The sequence below is a fragment of the Sciurus carolinensis genome, chromosome 3, assembly GCF_902686445.1.
Source record: "Sciurus carolinensis chromosome 3, mSciCar1.2, whole genome shotgun sequence".
Classification (NCBI taxonomy): Eukaryota; Metazoa; Chordata; class Mammalia; order Rodentia; family Sciuridae; genus Sciurus; species Sciurus carolinensis.
The window spans coordinates 40,693,582-40,719,293 of NC_062215.1; the positions used below are offsets into that span (position 1 = coordinate 40,693,582).

At 49.1% G+C, this 25,712-nt stretch overlaps 1 protein-coding gene and 1 pseudogene across 1 annotated transcript in view; one reads left to right on the forward strand and one right to left on the reverse strand.

The window, feature by feature from the left end:
* The window catches only part of Pemt (phosphatidylethanolamine N-methyltransferase), a 69,516-nt gene extending 54,552 nt beyond the window's left edge, over nucleotides 1-14,964 (reverse strand). The window contains 2 exon segments of the mRNA XM_047546633.1: nucleotides 14,858-14,919; nucleotides 14,922-14,964. Coding sequence (XP_047402589.1) covers nucleotides 14,858-14,919; nucleotides 14,922-14,949 — 90 coding nt within the window. The 5' untranslated portion in view covers nucleotides 14,950-14,964.
* Nucleotides 14,965-23,635: 8,671 nt separating this feature from the next.
* Nucleotides 23,636-25,459, forward strand: LOC124980750 (14-3-3 protein theta-like; annotated as a pseudogene).
* The last annotated feature ends 253 nt before the right edge of the window (nucleotides 25,460-25,712 follow it).

Sequence of the window (25,712 nt, forward strand, 5' to 3'; positions counted from 1 at the left end):
TATTCATTTCTCTGCATCCCTCTCCAGGTTACAGAGATCTTCATAAAACCAAAATAAGATCTCATCTCTGCTCACTTCACCCTGTCCCATCACAGCCTCACCAGGCAGGCATTGCTCGCCCCATATACAGACCAGGAAACAGAGCCCCACAGGCCTCTCATGACTCAACCAGGCCCCACAACTCACAGGTGGTGCTGGAAAGGCTGACTCCAAACCCTTCTCACTCCTCTTGCTTCAGAACTTCCAGGAATGGGGAAGTAGGGGAGGGCTGGAGATAGAGGGGGCTAAGGGAAGACTCCGCTAGGGCTTTTTGCATAGGCCCTGTCTACAAGGTCAACACCATAGTGCCTTTTTCAAAGAGGAAGGCCCGAGGTGGGCAGATCGAAGACTGAAAACAAACAGCCTGAGGCCAGTGCCTGCCCCTTTGGGCCAACCCCAGCTATGGGCCAGGTTCTGGGTCCTGCCCTTGATACACGATCTGATTCCATCACCAAACCAAAACCAAGTTGGAGGCTGAGGAAGAAACAGGCACAGAGGAGGCAAATAACTTGCACATAGCCACACAGCTAATAAGCAGCACAGGATGGAAAGATGCTAGCCCATGTGAGCCCAGAGCCCAGCTCTCTACTACATGGGGCCTGAAGAAGCGACTTGGGGAAGACCAAGCAGGAGGAGAAACAGCCCAGAACCACATCTGTGCAGACAGCTGCACCTATGAACCAAATGGGCCCTCGAAGAAAAACCCTACTTAGCTAAGGAGCAGCACAGCGAGCCGATGAGGACTCTCCAAGCATGTGTCAAAAGGTTCAGCCTGTCCTCCATGAGCCCACGTCTGCAAGGCTCCATGCCACCCCAGCAACAGATGTGAGGCAGTGTCGCACGGCACCTCTCCAACTCCACCCCACCCCATCCTTCCCTGGCACTGCCCTAAACTACCCTTCACCTGACCTCCCTGTGCCCCGAATCCCAGGCCCAGGCTGGCACATGTTGGGGACTCACTCAGCAGCAGTGTGCCACATAACCAGGGAAGGCCAGGACACCCTGTTGGCACCCTCTTCTCCCCTCTCTCTTCCCTTTTTCTTCTCTCCACAACCCTTCCTGCCTCCCCCCGCTCCTGGGCCCTACAGTCAAATCTTGGTGCTCAGAACTCAGGGGGCCTTGCATGACACACAGGACCCATGTGCACCCCAGTCACCAAACATCATTGGGTACCAGTGGACAGGACTCAAGACAACAGTCACTCATACTCCACCCTTACCGGGCCTGGACTCTGCCTGGTGCTGCCCGTGGGGTATTTCACTGACCCTCACCACAGCCCTGGTGGGTGAAGCTCTGGCTAAACTGTTTCACAATAACTGAGGCACAGAGCTTAGGTTCAAGGCCTTGCATCATCACGTGGTGAGTAAACTGGTGACTGTTAGCCAGAACCGAGACCAAGGCAGGCAGGTCGCAGGCAGGCTGGTAAGACCCTGCGCAGGGCTCCACAGAGGAAGCCCACAGGCCGACCCCGGAAGTGTAGCCTGAGGCAGCTCCACAGAAGCGGACAGTGAGGCTGAAGGCAAGAAGAGAATAAAGTAGAACATAATGGCTGCTGAGCAGGCTCCAAGCCTGGTTTTCATTATGATCTTCCCATGGTAACAATCTGCCAGGCAACTTCCATGAGCCTATTTTACAGATGAGAAAACTGAGGCTCGGAGAAGCCAAGAATCTCATCCAGGCAGTGGCAGGCAGGACAGACTGTGTGCTCAGAGGTCAGATGTGAAGAGGGCAGGGGGCATGGTTCTGCCAGGATCCTGAGGACAGCGAGGGCAGGACTCCGTGGGCTGGAGGACGCAGAGGTGCCCTTCCACATGGCAGCCTCACGTGGTTGCTCCACATGCAGCCCTGCCTGCAGGAAGTCCCAAGTGCCGTCAAAATATTGACACAGGCGGGCACACACAAGCCTGGAAGTCGAGCTGTCACGAAATCAGAGCTGGGCACGTGTGGACCCCAGGCTCCAGCAGGGAGAGGGCAACAGGGCTGACTTGGTAACAGGTGCTCAAAGCACCTCTTCCTGCCCTCGGGGACCCCAATGTCCAGCCCCATCTGGATCAGGCCATGCTGCCACTTGGAGCTATGCTTCCATCCGTGCCCAACATGACATGACTGTGCCCCGGGGGTGCAGGGGTATATGTGCACTCAAGTGTGTGGTGTGTGCAGGGGGCAGGTGGGAGGGGAAAGCGCAAGAGCAGGAACCCAACTGGCAGGCCCAGCTCTGGGCTCACAGATATGTGACCCAGGCAAATCAAGGAACCTCTCTGATCCTCAATGGCTGCTTCTACAAAAACAGGGGTTAACCCCTCAAGGGCCAGCCAAATGAAATCACTTTAGGGGCTAATGGAAACAGCAGCAGTGGCAGTGGTGGTGGTCATGGTGGTGGCACTTATGATTATAACAATCACAAGAGTAGCCACTGTCAATACGGAATACCTGGGGAAGGCACGGTCCCCATCCCTATCCATGCAGCTGTTCTGCCCCTTCACTATAGGCTGAAATCCCTGGATCCCACCTTCAGAGGCTAGTGAGGAAGATACATCTGAGAACAAGGAAAGAGCACCTGTATCAAGTCAGTCCCTCCCCAGGCCCGCTACCCCCGACCCCAGCCCTTCAGCCACCTCACTTGTGGTCAAGCCCCCACCTATCTGACAGAAAGCAGATGAACTTGTACAGGACACTTGTCATTATCACCCCTTTCCTCATTTTTTCCATGTCTTCCCATTCTAAGGAAAGGGAGCCTCCTGTGGGCGCTAGTGTCTTTGATCCCTGCCCTGGATACCTGGAACCAGGACAGCCTTCCTGGGCTCCCAGGTCTGTCTAAGAGGGGAGACACAGCGGGTGGGCACCAGGGCAGAAGCCTCAGCCAGATGAGCATGCGGGCAGACTTGGAATCCTCCAGACCGTCAGTCAAGGTCCCCCCTACCTCTGCAGTGGAGGATGGGTTAGGGGGCTCCAGGCTCCACACCACGTAAATGTTGCCTCTGACCTCAGAGCCCACACCTATCCCACAGGGGCTCCCAGGGCCAGCAGGGCCACTGGGGAAAATAACAGACATCACTTGGGCTCCATTCCCCAAGGGGCCTTCCACCAAAATGAGGGGGGGAAGTGCCAGGAGAGAGAAGCCCTGGGGATTGCCTCAGGAAGAAGGAAACCTCACTAGAGGTGGCTGGGATTGTGGCTCAGTGGTACAGCTATGGCCTAGGATGCACAAGGTCCTGGGTTCCATCCCCAGAACTGCAAAAAAAAAAAAAAAAAAAAAAAAAAAAAAAAAAAAAAAAAGAATACCACTAGAAATAAACTCAATTAATAGTTACAGTAACAGGACCCCTTCCACACCTCATTCATCTGGTGTTCAACCCAACACCAGCACTGTATATGGCTAGGATGGGGGTGGGAAGAGAAAGAGCTGAGGCTGCAGGTAGCCTACTATGTGCCTGGAGTCAGGCCATGCACTTCCCATGCTAAGCTCCTCATCAGTGCTGCATGATGACGCTGAAGAAGCGGGGTTATACTCTTTAAAAAGAGAGAAGGAACCATGCTGTTCCGAGAACACACACGGTCAGGTATGTAGCCACACACACCTGGGTTCTGGCCCCAACCAGTCAGCACAGCATCCCTGGGCCTGGGTATTGTCACTGCTGTCACTGCAAGCCCCTCTGCCATGAGCATAGCCCTCACAGAGCAGGACAGTCACCCCAACCAGCTCTGCCCAGGAGCTGGGTGCTCTCCTAGCCTCCCTCAAGGGCACCAACTCCTGGAAAGGAGAATCCCCAGCACACAACCTGCACAGTGCCTGGGAGACCTGGGCCCTAGGCTTAAAGCCTGGCCTTTAAAGTCCTTAAAGCCTGGTGTCACATGCTCTTCTGCATAGGTCCTGAGAAAGCGTCCTCTTGATTGCAGGGTTCTGAAAACATTTCTCACTGCCTCACACTCGGACTCTCAGATAGATAAGACACCTTAGAACCAGGGGAATGGGTTGGGGTAAGGAGGAGACTAGGAGCTGCTACCAGGAGAAAATGTCATCTAATACTCATCCCAGGGCTCCAGAAGTGCCACTGGCTGTGTAACTGTGGCTGGCTTCTCACTGGGCACTGGAGAGATGGGCCACCTGCCCACAGCTTCCCATTCAGGACTCAGTATTGGCCTGCTGGCAGAGAAGGAGTGGAGTTGGACTATCATGGAGGTTTCAAACTGCTTCTCCATATGCCACAATGGAATCTCCATCCCTGCCTCCTGTTTCCAAGTCCCCCTTCCCATCTTCCTTGGATGGATGGGGGAATCCAAAATGTTTAGAACTGGAAGACTACTGAGAGGTAATTTAGTTCAATTCCCCTTTTTTAATCAGAAACTACAAGCATACGAGGCCAATAGAACTTGCCCAAATTCACGGCAAGGTGATGCAGAACAAGTTACATAAGATGAAGAAATCAAGACCATAAGCACAAAAGTCCTTCAGGAATATCTGTCCAGCACCTGGCCAGCTCCTAACTGCTAACCTGGTCCTCTGCTAACGGAAATGCCAAGGTGGGCAGACCTGCCCCCCAAGTGGGAGTAGCTTGCCCTTGGAACACAGCTACTCAGGATCCTCCACCCAATACCACCTCACTTCCACCTCACACCCCACAACTTCCACCACAGGAGCGTGCACCATGCTGTTCCTGCCACTTCACAGACAAGAGTTATAATGTCCACCACACAGGTGGGACTTGGAGGATATGATGTGTCATGGATGGTGAGGGCCATATGGTGCATAGGGCTCCAGCCATAGCCCTCTGCACTGCACATGGTGGGGGCTGCCTCCCCAGAGAGCAGGAGGGCTCCACCTGAGGTCACTTTCAAAAGTTCTCCCAGGCAGCATGGCCCCTGTAGTTGCTTCTGAATCACCCGTGCACCTGTGGAACCTCACACCTACTCAGAGGGCTGGGCCAGCACCTCAGGCATCAGGCACCTGATTTTGAAAATGGCGGTTGGGGAACTTTTGCAGACTCCACCCTCTGTACCAAGCCCCAGGCCTCTCTGAATTTCCCTTTCCCATCAAATGACTGGATTCTCCACACACACCCAGGACACACCTTGGAGCTAGGCTGAAAGCTTTGACTCCAGTCCCTCCTATGGTCTCTGCCCACTGCCCAGGACACACTGCCTGTAGGTTCAGCAATCTTCACTGCAGGTCCAGGCTCCCACAGGAGCTCAGCACCCCAGGGTCATACCAGAGTCCCCCCTTTCGGAACGACTATTGGAAATGTCTCAGGGTCTTGCAGCAACACACGATGCCCTGGTTTATCCCAACCAAAACTTGTGTTGAGGCTAAATTCCTCAATATGGCAGTATTGGGAGATGGAACCTAGGGAGAGGTGTTACATTTCTTAATCTAATGAATAGATTGTTAATGATGTTTTGTGGGAGTGAGTTCTGCATTCCACAGGAGTGGAAGAGCTACCGTGAGAGTGGGTTGGTATAAAGTAAAGTTACCCCTCAGGTTTCATCTCTTCCCCTCAAGTCCACCTGCCCTTCCATGTTGCACCATGAGTAGAGCAGCAAGTGACGCTCACCAGAAGCCAAGCAGATGCAGGCGCCCTGCTCTTGGACTTCCCAGTCTCCAGGACCACAAACTAAATGAAGTATTTCCTTTATAATTACCCAATCTCGGATATCCTGTTATAGCCACAAATAGACTAGGACATAAGGGACCCTTCCCTGGAATGCAACTGGGGCTTCATCTAGGGTCTTCAACACTGACAAGGCTCTGGCCCTCCCAGCTGTCTCCTTGTGCCAAGCCTAGCAGGGAACGAAGAGAGCAGGTAGTCAGGGGCAAGGTGGCAGGAATGGGGAAGCCACTTGGGCAACTAATGAACCCTGGAGGCATCAGCCAATGACGCTGGAGAGCCCAATAGCCCCTGGTCACTGTGCAGCCCCAAGTCTTCCATGAAACACACACCCATCAGTTCCTGAGTCTCCAGGGTCCCTCCTGGCTGATTTCTCTCCACTGGAAAGGGGTTAGGGTATAGAAATACCTTCCCTAGGCCATGAACATTTTCTGGGACTAAATGAAGACACTGGGACGAAAGCTGGAAGAAGTGGAAAGGAAGAGGCACCTAGCATTTCCACCGACACAGGAGATGTTCTAGACGCTCCTGCTGTCAGGTGGCTCCCAGCAATGCTGCTTCCTAGACCCCAAAACCTTTGCAGCTGTCCCCTTCCTTTAAGGCTCAAGGCCACACCTGAGCACCACAGGCAAGAACTGCTCTTGTGGACCCAGAACCGGGATACAAGTGCCCTGGCTTGTCACAAGTCACAGAGTAAGTCAGCAGTGAAATGAGACAAGCAACACCTTGGAGTTTTCCATGGAAATTTTTTTTTTTTTTTTTTTTTTTTTGTACTGGAAGTTGAACCCAAGGGCATTTAACCACTGAACGTTTTTTGGATTCCGTTTTTTGTTTTCTTTTTGAGACAAGATCTTGCTAATTTGCTTAGGGTCTCACTAAATTGCTGAGGCTGGCTTTGAATTTGCAATCTTCATGCCTCAGCCTCCTGAGCCACTGGGATTACAGGCACGAGCCACTGTGCCTGGCTTCACAAAATCTTTTTTTTTTTTTTAACTTTATTTATTTTTTTATGTGGTGCTAAGGATCAAACCCAGTGCCTCACACATGCTAGGCAAGCGCTCTACCACTGAGCCACAACCCCAGCCTCTCCACAAAATCTTGACTGGTTCCAAAAGATCCAGGGTGGTAGGAATGTAAACTGGTATAGCCATGATGGAAGATGGTATGGAGGTTCCTCAAAAAGTTCTAGGGTTCTACAGCATAGTAAGGTGACTACAGCTTAGAACAGTTTATTACACAACTTATAAAGAACTTAAAGAAAAACAGGAAAAGTTCCAACCCAAAGAAATGGTCACTGTTTAAGGAGAGGGGAGTGTTCATTACCCTGCTTTGATCAGCATGCACTGTACACTGGATTACCACACTATGCCTCATAAATATGCACAATTATTATATGTCAGCTAAAAGAAGACCCAAGAATGGAGTAAAGCCAAAAACACAGCCAGGATCTCTGGCTCCTAGATGACTCTGGTTGCATCTCATTGATTTCTGATGGTGTACTCATGAAGTCCAGAGGACTTGTTAGCTCCTTTTACAGAGGGAGAAAGAAGGCACAAGAAAGTGGGAGAGGGCCAACTGTGACCCATGTGCTCCCAGCAGAGTTGGGAATGACTATGCCCAGCTACATCACCTCCCAGGGTCACCTTGGGCTCACCCTCCAGGAAGGAGGATACACTTCATTCATCCACCCCTTCCAACACTGGGCTAGGCCCCAGGCATACCCCCATAGCTCAGACCCTTCCCTTAGCTTCCAAGAGCTCTCAGTCTTCAAGGAAGTGGGACATACATTTGCCATTAACAGTTTCTACAGCTCCTCACTGCAGGGGACACAAAGTCACAAAGACAGAGTCATGAATCAAGGCTACGGGGCAGAGGCAGCCAGGCGGGGAGGTTGAGGGAAGCTCTTCTAAGCAAGTGGGAACAGAATGTGCAAACGCACAAAGGCATGAGCAGAGACCAAGCCTGCAGAATGGTAGTGAGTCACATGGCCAGAACTCTGGAAGATGACACAGGAGATGTGTCCAATGGAAGGGGTTCCAGATCATGAGTGCAACTCAAGCTATGCCACCTAACCTGAAAGCAACCAAAATCTACAAAAGATCGAAGTAGGAGCAGGGGTGGCTTAGCAGTAGAGAACTTACCTAGCATATGTATGGACCTGGGATCTATCCCCAGCAACTCCCCACCTACCCCCCAAAAACAAAAGATCCAAGTTAAAGGGCCAGATCTGCTGGGAATCACAAAGAGAAAGTCATAAAACTGCCCATTTGGATGTTGTAGAGGAAAAGCAGGTGGGAGTGGGTGGGTGATGGAAAGATAGTACAATGAAACAGACAGTATTATCCTATGTATATGTATAATTAATTACATGAATGGTGTGAATCTACATTGTATACAACCATAGAAATGAAAAGTTGTACCCCATTTGTGTACAATGAATTAAAGTGCAATCTGTAAAAATAAAAAAATTTTAATAAAAAAAAAATAGTTCAAACATGAAAAAAAAAAAAAAAAAACTTTGCCCAGTTCCCTACCTCTGCTAACCCCCACCCCCAGCCCACTGTGAGAAGAACCCCAAGTAATCAACACCAACCACATGGTCAAGTGCCCTGTCCACTGCCTCTTGGTGACACCCATTCCACACATTCTGAGATGTGCAACAGCCTTGTAATGCATAAAGCCAGAACCAAAAATAATCCTGGAGGAAAGATGCACTTGGACCCCCACCCACCCAGCATGCGCTTCCTCAGAAACCTCTCAAACTACATGTCTGGAGTGTCAGGAACCTGAGGGAAGGAGTTGATGAGTGACACCCAGCTCAGCAGGGTGTCAACTCAGCTGGTGGGGAAGAGCTTTCTGTCCCTGACTGTCTGTCTGTCTGTCTGTCTCTCTCTCTCTCATTTCCTTCTTTTTGTTTCTCTACTGTGGCATTCCCAAGCCATTCTGGAAAAGGCTGTGAGCTGACCCAGTTCGAGATACCTCATCTGTACACATTACTGCCACGTTGCTCGGACACCACAGTTCTAAAGTTAGCCCTGGCGCGGGCTGCACCCAGCACGGCTCTCTATTCAGAGGCGATGGGGCCTCACAGGTGGTAGGCAGGGCTGTTGGCGCGTAAAATCACGGTTTGCTGCCTGGCTCAGAAAAGATCACTCAGTCTTATGCTCTGGATATCTAGCACTTGAGCCAAGATTTAGGGGCAAGGGGGGCAAGTCTGGGTCTCTGCTGCCAAAGAGCAGACAGTCCCCAGTAGTTGGGGTTGAGGATGGACTTGCCATTAGTTGTGGAGCAATTCAGCTAGGAGCAGGGCTCAGGCAGGGACCAGAGAACATTTGGGAAGTGCTCAGTGCTTTAGGTGATATCAGTTTGAAGGGACAAATGGCTGGTTAACTAGAGTGCCAGTGTTCCCAGAGCCAAGTTTTCAAGTTCAACAAGTCAGCTGGCCACACTCAGGAAAAACCTTCCTGCTGCCACAGGCTATCCCAGCCAGCAAGACATGCCCTGGCGGGGAAGCACAACTTCCCAAAACACAAGATCCTAGCCCAGTAGGTATGTGGTCATGCCAGGAGCCAGATTTCTAGCCAATGGGAGCAAGGATCCCGACATCCTGATTCATGCCCCATCCTAATTCCCCTGCCCATCTGAGTAAGACACACACTCACACTCATACATGCGCACACACACAAACCACCACCACCACCACCACCTCCCATCTCAGCAATCTGTTTGCAGACCAGCATTCAGGATCTTCCCTAAGGGAACCCCAGGCCCAACTGTCCACCTGCCAACCTCACACATTCCCCTTCTGTTGTTTCCTGGACTCTCAGTCACCCCTACCCTTTCCTTCTCTGGAAAGCTTGGGCCAATTTAATCCCATGGGTGAGAAGCACTATCCCCTCTGCAAACCCCATGCCCCTCCCACAACCTGGGACCCAGATGCATCCTCTCCTGAACTCCTCCAGTGTCCTCCGTCAAACAAATCCTAGCTTTCCTGTTCCACTTCTGATGTCCAATATTACTAGGTCCAAGGAGGGCAGAGTAACATCCCAGCACAGGGCCACCCCAGCCTAGGTGGGCCTCAGTAAAGGAGATCACAATGTTCTAGAGCTGGACAGGACCTCAGCAGAGGATTCTCCCTTTACAATGGAGAAAGCAATGTCAAGAGAGGAATGTGAACAAAAGGTCTTTGGGCTGAAACCCATAGCATCCACAGGGGTAGCTTCTCTGCATCTGGTAGGATCCCTCAGGCACCCAGAAATGAGCCCACAGAGTTGCAGGCGGGGGTCTGGAGTCAGAAACTAGGCAGCAGCAGCAAAGGCACAATGAAGGTGAAATGGGGGGTTGGGGGTCAAGGCAAGCAGGAGGGCAGACAGGGCCATAAGGAGCACCTCCTTCTCCCTGTTGTCACCTCCTCTTCTATCACTGTGACCCTCCTCTTCCATCAAAGTCACCTTCTCCCTGCAGTCACCTTCTTATCCCTGCTTTCAACCTCCTCCCCACTCCTAGGAACCAGGAAAAGAATACCTCCCTTTGCCTATGTGCCACCTACTGTTCAGCCACCCCAAAGCTCCGCGCCCCACCCTCCCCCCCCAAAGCTACCTGCCCAGGACCACAGGAATCAGGGGCAGGGGAGTCAGACATCCCACTGTGGAGACCCTGTGCCCAGCCATCAACCCAGCACAGTGAGCTCCAAACCCTCCCGGAGGAAAAGGCCACCTCCTCCAAACTTAGCTCTCCAGCAAGGGCTGCCAGGGGTCCCGGTCGGCTCAGGACTGAGGGGGCTCTGCGGATGCAGAAACTCTTGGGCTGCTCTCTGGAGCATCCCTGGCCAGCGGACATGCTGGCCATCCTGAAGCATGCACAAGGCCCAACAGCCCCACAGGGCATCATCTGCAGGGCCAAGGCTGGGACATCTACGGCAGCCAAGTCATTCAATACTTCCCCCTGTGAGCACATGAAGAAGCAGCCTCTACACTCCCCACCCCTCAAAGGAGGTTAAGGTGGGGGCATGGTGGGACAGAGGGAGCTGCAAGGCAGGGGCTGGTCCACCAGGAGGGGACCAAGCTGGGTATGGAGGGGCAACAAGCAAGCATATCTGAAAGCACATCCCACAGCTAGAAGAAAACCTCTGGTCCTTCTTCATACCCACACCGCAGCCCAGGCAGGATTCTTTAACAGCACCCCTTTCACTTCCCTGGGGGTCCTAATATAGTAGGGAAATTACACCCAGGGCTGCCCTCTCCAAATCTCCATCTCAGTTCACCTTGGTGTCCAAATATGCTATGTCTCCATTGGCTTTGATGTTTGTGGTAAGCAATCTGCCTCAGATAATAATTAAGATACCAAAATATGTGCGATTTACTCTTACAAACAATAGGAGAGTGCAAAACCACTATTCAGATCCCAGGTGCTGGCTCCCAGGGGTTCTGATACAGGGTGGAGCTCGGGAGGTGGGGCTAGTAGAGCAGCCTACCTTACTCTCCTGGGTGCCAGGACTGCGTTTGTACAAATTGCTTCTGTGCTTCACTTCCCTGCGATCCCAACTCTTTCTGCAAAGCCAGGGTGTGCACATGCAAATGTCCCAAATGGAGATAGACCTTGTCCACAAGATGCCAGAGGGACACCTTGACTCCCTCCTGGTTAAAAGTCCAATATAGGTTCATGAAGTCAATAACACTGCCTGAGCACTGGCTATGCCAGGCACAGTGCTGGCTGCAGGATAGGCAGGTGCAGGGCCCTCCCTGACTCAGAAGGTCAGGCAGCAGTTGCCACCCAGAGCACAGCACATACCAAGTGGGGACTGGAGGTACAGCAAGAACTTTGAGACACTCTTAGGGGTTGGTGAGGAATAAACTGTGGCACCAGGCATGGCAACTGTCCCAAGAGACTTATATGGTAGGCATTTAGATCACCTGGGCCACTGTGTCCTGGAAGAACACCTGGCACTGTCTGGAGGCAGTGCTACTGACCCTTAGTGGACAAAAACCAGGCACACTCTGAACATCCTACAGTGCATGGGTAGACCCAAAAGTCAGCAACCCTGACCCAGAGAGGGCAGGCGGAGAGGAGGTGACACCTGATAAAGGTTACTACAGGCCATGATGGCACAGGCTTCAGGAAGCCATGAATGAGAACGACAGAGACTGGGACCAGCATGACTGAGGGAGCAGTTAAGGGCAGAGGGGCTCCCTGCCATGCAACGAACTGACCACCCCTCCCGGAGGTAGGAGGCCTTGAGTATTGCGCAGGTCCCAGGTCATCAGGGGAATGCCCTGAGAAGAGACTGATGGAGCTCACACAGGAATCAGGTTAGTTCTCTTACGAGCAAGGTGTAAAAGTAAGGCCACTCCTCACACTTGGCTTCTTCGCACCCCAGTCATTTCCCTTTCTGCTTTACCATGTTGTGATGTAGCCCAATGGCTACTCAGCAGGATGCTGACACCATGACCTCCGGCCATGAAAATTGTGAGTCAAATAAACCTCCTTATAAAGTACCCCAGTCTCTGGTATTTTGTTATACAACAAAAAATGGGACACATATACTCCTCAAATCCCACATTCCAAAGAGGATAATAACAGCAGTACTGTGAAATGCATTGAAATACCACATGAAATGCACCAAGTACAATGTCTGAGTATGGTAAGAACTGCTGAATATTGGCAGTTACTAAAATTCAAGAACTGTTTTTAAGGCTGGAGGCTTAGTGGTAGAGTGCATACCTAATAAGCATGAGGCCCTGGGTTCCAGTCCCAGCACCACAAAATAAACAAATAAAATTCTTCCTGTGCTTTCATAGCCACGACTTTTTTGTTCTCATGGTGGGTTTTCACATCCTCACCACATCAGAGACAGGCTCCAGCTCCATCCTAGCTCCTCTTTGTGTTTTGTTTTTGTTTTTGTTTTTTCTGGTACTGGGGATTGAACCCAGGGGTGCTTAACCTCTGAGCACATCCCTATCCCTTTTTTATATTTTATTTAGAGACAGGGTCTCTAAATATTTTAAGTAAATTTTAAATAAAATATTTAGAGACCCTGCTAAGTGGCTGAGGTTAGCTTTGAACTTGTGATCCTCCTTCTGAGCTGCTGGGATTACAGGCATGTGCCACTGTGCCCAGCTCATCCAGCTCCTCTTGCCTCCCGGATTTCATTCCTATGGTTCTCCCAGGGGAGCAGCCACTGAACTGCAACATTATGTCACTTTTCTCATTCTGAAACAACTCTGAAGAGTTTGTTCTTTCTAATGGCCACAAGCTGTTCCAGTGAATAATTTTTTCAAAAACTTAAAAAACGAATCAAATCAAAAAATGTATGACAAAAAAAAAAAAAAACCCACCTATGACAAACACATAGTCAACAAACTGCCTGTCCCCAAACCTTAATGCACCTTGACTCCTGGCCATGTTGGATGTCCCTGTGGGCCATGACACAGCTTTAGAAGGAAGTGTGCCAAAGCACAGTTGGAAGGGCCAGCAGAAAATGACCAAAGGGGTCTTATGCACGGATAGAAGTACCCCACAAGACCCAGTGTACATTCAGCTTCCCAAGTCCCCAGGATAAGGAGAGCAGCACACACTCAAACAACTGCTGGACAGTCAGACCTGCAGGAGTCAGAGGACAGGGATGCCAGTCAGCTGTTAGAGCCCAGCAGTCTTCTGCAGGGAGAGGCCTGTGGACAGGAAGGAGCATGCACACACCCACCCACACACCCACACCCACACCCACATATACCCTGCTCCCAGTTACTTAGAGCTAAGGTATCTTTTAGGTGGGATCAACAGCCTACTGAATACCCTGCATTCATTTCCTGTACCTGCTGTATCAAATCGACACAAACATACTAGCAAAAAACAACCAAAACGTCTTCTCTCACAGTTCTCACAGCCTGAAGCCTAATGTCAACATCTTTACCCTCCAGTGTCTCACACTTGGGAGTGCTGGTCCTGTGTGCACAGGTGGAGAGCAAGCACAGAAGGGAGAGAAGACAGCAGAGATGAGGCTGAGAGTGCCTGGCCCCACAGACACCCACCCTTGCTGGGAAGCCACGTCAGGAGATCAGGACCAAACTCTGGCACATCTGCCACACACTCAGAGGCCAAGGCTTCTCAAAAATAAGAGGAACTCACATTCTTTTTACTGGCCTTGGTCCCAACTCCAGACCTCCCTCCCTAAAGCCCCCTCCTGAAGCAGGGTCAGTGTGTTCAGGACCAACAGGGACAGCACATTCAGAATGTGGCCACTCTAAGATGATTGGCCCTACCCCTACGCACTGCCACTCTCCCCAGATGGAGAAAAGGCCCAAGTCATAAACCAGATACAAAACATGTCGTGCTGTGCCCTGGGACCAAAGGCTCACCTTAAATGAAAACAACTGGGAACAGTGTGTTGCTGACGTGGACCTTGGCCTTCTTCAGATTAGCCTCAAGGGTGATCACAGAGCGTCCACAGCTCTGCATCAGCGAGCTGAGAGCTGGATAAGCCCTGGGACCACCAGCTCGGGCCATGCCAGGCAGCAGAGCACAAGAGCTGCAAGAGCCAATGGCCTGCCCCACCCACAGCTTCCTCTGAGGGCCCACAAACCACTGCCTACACAGCCCTGGCCTGGCTACAGAGCCCTCAGGAATCCAAACGTGTCCCCTTGTGCCCACAAATGAATAGGGTGCAGCTCTGTCTTCTGATTTCAGTCCCTGTCAGCTGTCCTTACCACCCATCATACCTCCACCCCAGCCGCACAAGCTACTTTACAGAAAGCCACATATAGGAACAACAATAATGGTTACAGAACATACCTGGAGGAGGGGGATTCACAAGAAAATGGCTTTATGGTGAGACAGGGCAGAGAGGGAAGAGATCCCAACAGCCCCAGCAAACAACTCATGAATAAGATGGCTACTAGTGAGAGGCAGGGTGCACATGAAGCCCTACCACCAGGCAGTTCTCTGCTGCAGGTTCCTGTGGCACTGAGAGGGCCAGTCCCCCTGCCCTTGACCACCCTGATGTCAGCCCAGGGCAGGCCTGCTGGTGTTGAGATGTGCTTGGGCCCACAAGGCAAGGAACTTCCCACAGTGTACCTTCACAGGGTGCTAACCATTGGTAGAGGATGGCAAAAGATACAGGAGGGCAGAGCAGAGCCATCCAGCTATCCATCTGCCTGAACAGCAGTGATCTACCATGTAAGATTCACCTAGCTGAACAGGGTCAGGCACAAGGTACTTACCACGTTCCAGAAGAGCGGATTGAAAGCAATGGTGAGGATGGCCGCCACGAAGCTGGAATCCCAGGGTTCACGTAGCCCAGCAGCCAGGTCATAACGCAGAGGTCTGCCTGCAGGGACAGAGCCGGCGTCTGTAGGAGGCCCGCCCAGCACCGCCCAGAGACTGCCAGGACCTAAGAGCCCCCAGAACTCAGACAAAGTTATCCTCTGGGAACACACTGGGAGGCTCAGGAACATCCAAGCCCAGCCAAGGTTACCACGCTGCGGTCTCATAAAACAAGATAAAAAGCCAAAACCTAATCAACTGTGTCATGCCCTGTCGGGAGGGCAGCCAGCCTGGCAGCCGCAGAGGTATGCATGGATGCTGGATGAAGAGATCAATGGTTCTGAAGCTGGGCATCCGGCTTCCTCAAAGGAAGTGACACCAGAACTAGATGGTACCTGGACCCTCCAACATGAGGGCTCTCAGAGGGCCCAGAAAAACTCGAATGCCCAAATACATGAGGAGAGATGCTCAACCTTACTAAACATCAAGTAAAAGGAAATTAAAACAATAGTAATGTGTGCATACCTCTAATCCCAGCTAATCAGGAGGCAGGAGGATTACAAGCTTGAGGCCAGTCTCAGCAACTTAGCAAGACCCTCAGCAATTTAGCAAGACTCTCTCAAATAAAATTTAAAAGAAAAGAAAAAAAGTGCTGGGGATGTGGCTTAGTGGTAGAACACTTGCCTAGCATGAGCAAAGCACTGGATTCAATCCCCAGTACGCGTGGTTGGCCGGGGGGGAATGGACACTTATTGAGGGTCCACTTCAAGTCTTGTTGAGGGTATGAGAGGGGTCTTTCAAACCACAGAGGCATGTCCCCACATCGCAGTAATTCCACACACAGCACAAAGAGCATGAGTATGTTTCTGCCAGCTTGCAGCAAAAATGACCAGGAACAATTAGAGACAAACTAGGTAGGTGAGGGGTGTGGCTCAGTGGTAGGCCCTGGGTTCCATTCTCAGTACCACAAAAATAATAATTATTATTATTATAAAAATAATCTTAGTGCCCATCAGTGGAAGAATGGAGAAACAAAATATGACCCATATATAAAGTAGCTAAGTCACAGAAGTTAAATAGGTTACAGTTCTATGTGACAGCATGTTATTTCTCAAAAGCATAAAGTCAAATGCAAAGAGCAAGTTGCAGCATTCACAGCGTAGATACAAATTTTTTAGAATTTTTAGAAAACAACACAATATGGTATTAAATATTCTTTCTGTGTATGTGCTTCAAAAAAAGATCAGAACACAATGTACTAAATTCATGATACTGGTTGCCTCTGGAAGCAGGGCTTCATTGGCATTTGGGGCCAGGTCATTGGTGGTTAGGGGGCTGCACTGTGCATTCCGGGATACTTGGCAGTCCCCTACCCCTACTCCCAGTCTCTACCCACCAGATGACAGCAGCTCCTATCCCATGTAACAACCAAATGTCCCCTGGTAGCAAAATCCCCTGCAGGGAGACACTCAGATATAGAAGCAAAAGGGAATAGTAAGATACTTTCAATACTGATTTCTGGTTTGTTTGTTTGTTTTTTAAGATGAAGCATTCTTTTCTAAACTTTTCCTTATTTAGGCCCAAAGAACTGAAAAGATCATGATGTCTTTCCACATGCAATTCAAAATAAAAATCATACTAAATAGTAAAGTAATGGTCAAGTTCATCAAGACCTTTCCCCATAATGTCTATGTGGATGATGTTTTATTTCAGGACAGAATGTATTCTCAGTGGCCTCCTCTCTTTCCCCCAGAGCCTTCCCTGATGGAGTCTCACCCCTGAAGGCCACCCCCATTCAGGCCTCCTCACCTTCACATGGCTCCCACATTGCAGCACCTACCACAAGGTAGATTGATGCCTCCTCACAGAGCAGACCTTCCACAGCCTGCCCAATCTCACATGCCACCCCAATCACCCATGGCTTTCACAGTGGCTTTCACAATGGCTTCTGCACATGCCTGGAATGTCCTCTGTCCCTCTGTACCCCATTCACAAATTCCTACCCATCCCTCAATACCCAGCTGAAGATTCCCCTACCTCTCACCCACGACACCCTCTTTTATGTCTTTATTGTATACCCATCACAATTACTTAATCATTACCCCTATGTTGTATTAACTCCTCAACTGTGTGTGTGTGTGTGTGTGTGTGTGTTAGTTACTGGAGACAACAACCCAGAGTGCTCTGCCATTAAGCTATATCCCCAGTTCTTTGTTTTATTTTATTTTTGAAGACAGGGTCTCACTAAGTTGCCCAGGCTGGCTTTGAACTTGCCATCTTCCCACCTCAGCCTCTCAAATCAGTGGGATTACAGGCATGCACCACCACATCTGGATGGACTATTCTTTAGTTGATAATAAAAATCAGTATCAGGAAGCATGTAGATCAGCAGTAGAGTGCTTGCCTAGCATGTGTGAGGCACTGGGTTCAATCCTCAGCACCACATTAAAAAAAATAAAGATAACTGTGTCCATCTACAACTAAAAAAAAAAAAATTTTTTTAATCAATATCAGCCCACCCCACTGGTGCAAAGAGTAAATTTTTGGTGAACAGTGGCCCTCAGTTCATCATCAATAAAATTTGAGAGCTAAGTCATTTCTAAGGGACTCGTGAGTTCAGTTGCCTTATGGTCTGCTCCAGTCTGGCTTTGGAAGGAGGTAAGAATTGCCAGAGCAGCCTCTGTGGGGATTCTGCAAGCAGGTAGACAACCAGGCAGGCAGTAACAATGAGTAAATCCCTCTGGACATGGGTAGCGTCTTTCAAGGCCACAGGACCTGGATTCACCAGTCACCCAGACACTGTGCTTCATAAATACCCATTTTGGGGCTGAGAAATTATGTATTGACAGGGTGGGATGGCTGGAGCAAGGGGTGGGAGGGGCTCCCAAGGTTGCTTAATCACAGGGCCTAAAGCTCTTCAAGGCCACCTTAAGTTCTTGATTAAGGCCTGTCTATGCCTAGGTGTGCAGCTGGGCAGCAGGTGGCTTAGGAGGAGCAGCAGGGATGCAGGGAGGTGCCTAGGGCTAAGAGTCCTGAGGACCCAGCTCCACTATGAAGCCCACTGCCCACCCTCCCCTGCCAACGCCACTCTCCCCATTTGTCCCCTCCACACATGAGGAATCGCCATGCCCTGGCCTCCCTGCAGCTCCCCACAGACAGACAAATGGGGTCTATGTCCTGGGCTTGAACATCCTAAAAGACCTGGACCTACCCTCTGAATCATTACAGGCAGAGCAGCTCGAAACCAACATGAGTGGCCATTGGCGGTACTGAGGATGGAACCAGGGCATGCTATCACTGAGCCACCTCCCAGTTCTTTTTCAATTTTTTGAGACCAGATCTTACCAAGTTGCCCAGGCTGGCCTCAAACTTTCAATCTGCCTGCCTCAGCATCCTGAGTCACTAGGATTACAGATGTGCATCACAAAACTACAGCTCAGGTCAGTGGTGCAGCTCAGGGGTAGAGTGCTTGCCTGTACATGCAAGGTCCTGTGTTCATCACCAGCACCATAAAAAAAATTCCACAGAAGTTTACTTAATAATTCTGTAGATGAAGATTCATTAGCTTGAATGCACTTTAAAGGTGAGTTCTCTAAGGGGCCACTGTTCTTCTAAACTCTCTATTCTTCTAGTTTCCCACCCTTTGGTGAAAACCTGTCCCCACAGAGAAGATCTGCAGGGGCCTGCAGTCACTTCTTACTAAGCAGAGAGAGAGGAAAGGTGTTCTCTCCCATTCTCCTCCTCCTTTCACAGAAGTAAACTGAGGGAAGCAGCTTGCACAGGGTTCCAGGCATTGTTGCCTCCCAGGTGGACCCTTGCGGATGCCCTCAGCTCCTGGTGGCTGATTAACTATGCCAGGCTCCAGCTGGGCACACAGCGTGCTCTGGCTATCACGGCAGCTTCTCAGACACCCAAGGAGCTGGTGGCAGCTGAGAGAAAGTACACCTGTGCCAGGACAACCAGCTCACCTGGTTGGCACAAGGTTGCCTAACAGAGCCTGCGGTGCCAGAGGCCTGGGTCTATGCCCTGAGCACTGGGCCCCATGCCCCCTGGCATTTACAGGGCCATGACCCTGAGCCACAGAACCAGACTGCTCTTACCCAAGCCTAAGAGAAATGAGGGGAGAGTGCAGAGTTCCAGGGCAGAGTCCCGCCCAGCAGGTGAAAGGGAACAGCAGGAAAGACCTGGGGACACTAAGCCCAGAGAGCCGGACATGGGTCCAGCAGACCGTGGGAAGGCTTCAGTTCCTCAGTGGTGGCAGCCTGAGGAACAACAGAGGGAAAAGGATAACGGGACAGGAGAGGGGTACAAGGGTATCTCCAGGGCAAAGGAACCTCCCACCCCTCCCACCTCAGCAGTAGGAGAAATAGGAACTCTCCCCCTTTCCCCCACAGGCCCTGGGGAGAATTGTTCCCTTGCAATCTTTAAGAAGTTGTAAAGAATCCAATTCAATGTCGTTAATCAAATGCTGAGTTTCCACAAAGGAGACCCTTACTTACTCTGGGGGGGATCAAAGATCAACAAAATGACCCAGTCCGTGTCACTAAGCTGAGCACATACCTTATTTCTTGCAATCCACAAACACCCTAAAAGAAAAGTTCTATTGTTTACATTCCCACTGCAGATAAGAGAGGCAGAGGCTTGGAGAAGTCCCCCAAACCCAGTCAGGTAGGGGCAGAGCCAGCCTTAGCCAGACCCACATAAGATGTGGGTCTCCACAGCTAAGAGAGGCCCTGGTCCCACCCCAGCAACCAAAGTCAGTATTTCTTGGTCCCAAGCACTCACAAAAGATGAAATGAACAAGGAGAAATAGGCTTCTTTTTTTTTTTCCTTTTAATGTTGGTGCTGGGGATTGAATTCAGAGCCTCACACATGCTAGGTAAGCACTCTACCACTGAGCCACAACCCCAGTCCAGAAATAGGCTTCTTTTGACTTTTGTGAGAACAAAAATAAAGGAGGAAAACTAAGGCACTCAACTAATATGGTTAACCCCGTAACTACTGACATCTGCCCAAGTTTTCCAATTAGGGTCAAACTGATCAAAACTAGCATATGGCTCCACCTCTCCCACCTCCACCCAGGTCCCATGCCCCTGGTCAATCTGCCCCCAGAAGGAAGAGAAACTCCATCTGGTAACCTGGGTTACCTTGAGACCTCATGTTGCCAAGAGAAGCACCTGCTTAGCAGGAAAGAATGACTAATGGTTCAGAATGGAATTCAGGAAGAGGGGAGACACTAAGGTCCTTTCTTCATTACTGTCACTTCCCAAACTCCACTCTGAAGGGTGGACCTCCCTCCTGAAATTGGATCAGCAGAGAGAAAATTCATGTCTGATGTGAGCAGAGCCACAACTCTGCCTTTCAGCGAGCGTCAGAGGCCCCCTCATTCGAGCAGCACAAGTACCAGCTTTCTACTACCCAGTAACTCTCCTTCAAGGTCACAAGCTGCAGGGACATCAGAGGTTGAATAAAGGAGAGGAGTGACCTACCAGAGCCAGGAGGAAATGTCAGGTGAGCTTCAGGAATAACTCAGGTCACCCAGGTCACTGATGAATAGGCTCAGCGATGGAAACCCCCCAGGTTGGTAAGAAAGAGGTTCATATCAATTTCACTTAATTGAGGGCCCTGGGAACTCTTCAGAGCAATGTCCTGCTGTCAGGGAATTATTTGCAGTGGGTCAATAGCACCTAAGGTACAAGCCACATTGTGACATCCAAACAAACAGCAGTGCCCCAGGAGAGTCAAAGTCGCTTTGATTGATCTCATGCAAACAACTGACCACTTTGTTACATGTGTCATATACATCAAAGGACAGGAGGAAGGTGGGGGCTGCCCAGAAAGGGGACAGGGGCCTCAAGCAGGACCCATCAATACTGCAAAATGTGACTTTGGAGTCACTGCCTCTTCTGCCTCTCCTCAAGCTACACAAGCACCTCTACCATTGTCATGTCATGTCAAGCCGCTGTCGTGTCAGCAGGTTCGGGTCATGTTTACAGGGCAACTTTAGGTTCAAGCCCTGTGTCTGGCACAGAGACATGAGAATGAATGTGCCAGAGTCTTTTTCCTCTGGGCTTACATTCTGCTAGGAGTAGAAGGAAGATGTTTGATATTAAGACAACCCCAAGACCCTTTTTTCTACACTGGGGGTCACCTGGCTAAGGAAGGACTCTGGGTTTTGGCACCTACAGTCTGGTCTGGGGGCAGGGCTCCACCCCATCCCTACTCCATGAAGGGACCACCCACTACCCATATGAGTTCAAGTTTCCCCACACTGAAATGGAGTGCTGAGACCTGCCACCCAGGATTACGTTCTGGACAGAGGCAAGAATAGGTGCGAAGTGCAGGGTGCCCCCTTGGTGCTCTGGCACCAAAGCCAATCCATCCCCTTTATCTGTTTGTTCACCTTAACTAGACACACATGTCACCTTTCTCACTTTCTAGGGGGCATCCTCCTGAGAAGACACATCCTAAAGCAAGAGCCAGAGAGAAAACAATGACCTCAGGCATGCGGACACAATGCTAGAATTTGAGGGCAAGCAAGCCCTGGACAGTGGAGACTATGGTAAGACAGGAGGTTTAAGGCAGCTTGTTAGAACATCACAATGTAACAGCAATCTCCAACAGTACCAGTCAGCTGTGGATGGTTCTGGGTGGTTTTGAGGTGTTCCTGAATCCCACCATAAAAGAAAGAAAGAAACAAACAAAAAAGAATGGCCCCAACACCACATTAAATTCAAAGTTTTAGGCCTGTGGGTGTAGGTCGGTGGCAGAGTACTTGCCTAGCATAAAGAGGCAAAAGAAGCTGTGACCCCTAAGGCATATTTTGCAGTATTAGTGTGTCCTGTGGTATTGATGGTTTGATCCCAAGCACCACAAAAAATTAAAAGCAACAACAACAACAAAATCTAGTTGAAGATGCACCAAACCCCACAAATCCATAACTCCTTTCAGGAAGTTAGAGATACTAATTCTTCGGTTCATTAATTCTTCATTCATCAAACATATCCAGACCAGGTGCAAAGAGGAGTTATTGGCTCATGCTTTTGTCACCTTATCTAGGGCGCATATGGGCCCCTTTCCTGGAAAGGAACCACAGAGGGCCCTGATCCCCTCTACCTTGGGTGGCCTCTTCTCAGCCCCACTGCTGCATTGTGAGCTTCAGACCCCCTTTCTGTAATGCACCTTCCAGGGCCCAAGACAGAAACTAGCAGGTTAGTGTTACTGCACACATTTACCCAAGTACATATTGCAGGTTGGAGACCACAACAAAAAGTCAGCAACCTTCACTGGGAAGTTAACAGTATGCCAAACCCCAGCAAGGGGCTTTAGTGAGGCTCAGGACAGAATGGATATGAAACATAGCACCCTGGCAGGCAACCCTGGGCAAACCTCATGAGCTCTTCCTATCCGAAGTGGGAATGACAGCAGAACCTTCATATGAGACTGTCAAGGGAATCAGACAGACAACACCAGGAAAGTATATGGCAAGGTGTCTGACACATTCGAAGCTTGATTGATGTTAGCCATTACTACTACGTGAATAAGTCCACACACAATCCAGGGAGGTTTGCCCACTTTTCAGATTAAAGATACACGAAGCCTAAACAGGCAGCAAGCAGGGCACAGTGGCACACACCTGCAGTCCCGGTTACTCAGGGGGCTGAGGTACAAGAATCACTTGAGCCCTGGAGTTCAAGGCCAATCTGGACAACATAACAACATCCTATCTCCTTAAAAAAAATTTTTTTAAGTTAAAAATTTCACAGCATTAGCAGGTGCAATAGACAGATCTCATAATTCTTGTTAACAACCGACACTCCTCTCTCAGTAATAAATAAGTAGACCGAAAATGAGAAAAAACAATGGCACTGGATTAAATTGACCTTGACAGTCTACCCCGTAATACAGCAACTGCATATTCTTCTCAAGAGCATGTGGGACATTCACCAACACAGACTTCATTCTCAGTCACAAAGTACATCTTAAATTTAAAAGAATAGAAAGAATACAAAAGAAGTTCTCAATCTACAACAGAATTAAATGAGAAACCAGTTACACAAAGATATCTGTTTAAATACATAATGAGACCAACAAGAATTTTCAAAGAAAATTTTTAGAATTGAATGAAAATGCAATATATCAGAAACCATGGGCTGCAGTTCAAGCCAGGCTGAGAGGGAACAGTTTATATTAATAAAGAAGTAACTCAAATCAGCAATATAAACTTTGTCCCTAAGAAATTAGAGAGGTCTGGGTTCAGTGGCCCACGCAGGCAATCCCAGCAGCTAGGGAGGCTGAGGCAGGAGATAGTGAGTTCGAAGCCAGCCTCAGAAAAAGGGAGGTGCTCAGCAACTCAGTGAGACCCTGTCTCTAAATAAGAAACAAAACAGGGCTGGGATGTGGATCAATGGTAAGTGCCCCTGAGTTCATTTCCCAGTTACCTACTGGCCCCCAGCCCCGAAAAAGAAAAGAAATTAGAGAAAGAGAAGTTAAACCCAAAGCAGGCAGGAGGGAAAAATTAAAAAGAGAAGAGCAAATACCAATCCAACTGAAAAAGAAAAAAATATAGAGAAAAAAAAAAAGGTCAAACCCAGAGTTGGTTCTTTTCAGGGAGGGAGTTTTTTTAGTTTTATTTTGTTTTGTTTTGTTTGTTTTGTTCAGTAAAATCAATAACCCTCTAGGCAAATTGGTCAAAAGAGAGAGAGAGATAAGACATAAATTACCAAAATCAGAAATAAAAAGGAGACTCGAATAGCGGCCGTGGAGACGAGAAGCTCTGGAGGAGGAGGGCTCCCTATCCAGGTCGGCGCTTGCCCTCGCTCGCCCCGGCCCCAGCCCCGACCCCGGCCCCCACGCCATGGAGAAGACCGAGCTAATCCAGAAGGCCAAGCTGGCCGAGCAGGCCGAGCGCTATGACGACATGGCCACCTGCATGAAGGTCGTGACCGAGCAGGGCGCCGAGCTGTCCAACGAGGAGGAGCGCAACCTGCTCTCGGTGGCCTACAAGAATGTGGTCGGGGGCCGCAGGTCCGCCTGGAGGGTCATCTCGAGCAACGAGCAGAAGACCGACACCTCGGACAAGAAGTTGCAGCTGATTAAGGACTACCGGGAGAAAGTGGAGTCGGAGCTGAGGTCCATTTGCTCCACGGTCCTGGAATTGTTGGATAAGTATTTAATAGCCAATGCAACTAATCCAGAGAGTAAGGTCTTCTATCTGAAAATGAAGGGAGATTACTTCCGGTTGCATGTGGTGATGATCGGAAACAAACCATAGATAATTCCCAAAGAGCTTACCAAAAGGCATTTGATATAAGCAAGAAAGAGATGTAACCCACACATCCTGTCCACCTGGGGCTGGCTCTTAACTTTTCTGTATTTTACTATGAGATCCTTAATAACCCAGAGTTTGCCTGCACACTGGCTAAAACGGTTTTTGATGAGGCCATTGCAGAACTTGATACACTGAATGAAGATTCATATAAGGACAGCACCCTCATCATGCAGTTGCTTAGAGACAACCTTATGGACATCAGACAGTGCAGGAGAAGAATGTGATGCAGCAGAAGGGGCCGAAAACTAAATGCAAACAGGATATTATCCTTCTTCCCTCAAGAAACCTTTTAACACATCTCCATTCCTTATTCCACTTGGATTTCCTATAGCAAAGAATCCCATTCATGTGTATGGAATCAACTGTTTATAGTCTTTTCACACTGCAGCTTTGGGAAAACTCCATTCCTTGATTTGTGTTTGTCTTGGCCTTCCTGGTGTGCAGTTACTGCTGTAGAAAAGTATTAATAGTTTCATTTCATATAAACATAAGTAAGTAACTTCCAAATGCTTAGTAGAGGACTAAAAATGTATCTAGTATTTAAGTAATCTGAACCAGTTCTACAAGTGACTGTGTTTTGTATTACTGTGAAGATAAGAAAATGTAGTTAATTGCAATTTAAAGTGTTCTACATAACCTCTTAATTTCAACATTCCCTTCCTTATTCTTTGAGGGTTTCCTTTCAGTAAGTAACTTTCCCATACTCTTACTGTATTCCTTTTTAGTAGGAATCCAGAAATATTAGATTGAATGGGAAAGCACTTGACATTTCCTGGCCAGGGGTCACAAATTGAAATGCCTCCTGTGTATCACATGTTGTGGAGGTCATATCTATCTGTGATAACAGGGAGTTTCCTTATTCACTCATCATTTGCTGCTGTTTAAGTTGACAATTTCCCTTCCCAATAAAAATTCACTTACTCCTCCTGCCTTTGTAGTTCTGGTATTCACTTTACTATGTAATAGAAGTAGCATGTTGCTGCCAGAATACAAGCATTGCTTTTGGCAAATTAAAGTGCATGTCATTTCTTAATACACTAGAAGGGGAAATAAAAGTACACAAGTCCAAGTCTAAAACTTTAGTACTTTTCCATGCAGATTTGTGCACATGTGAGAGGGTGTCCAGTTGGTCTAGTGATTGTTCTTTAGAGAGTTGGAGCACTATTGTGTGTTGCTAATCATTGACTGTAGTCCCAAAAAAGCCTTATGAAAATGTTATGCTCTGTTATGTAACAGCAGAGTAACATAAAATAAAATTATATTTTATAAGAAAAATAAAAAATAAAAAGGAACCTCCCTACTGAACTCATAAACGTGAAAATGATAAAATTATGAACTTCATGCGCATAAACTCAATAATGCAGCTAAAGATGAAATGAACCAATCCTTGAAAGACACAAACTACCAAAATTCTAGCCCTATATCTATAGAACCTTCACACATACACACACACACACACACACACACACACACACACCAAA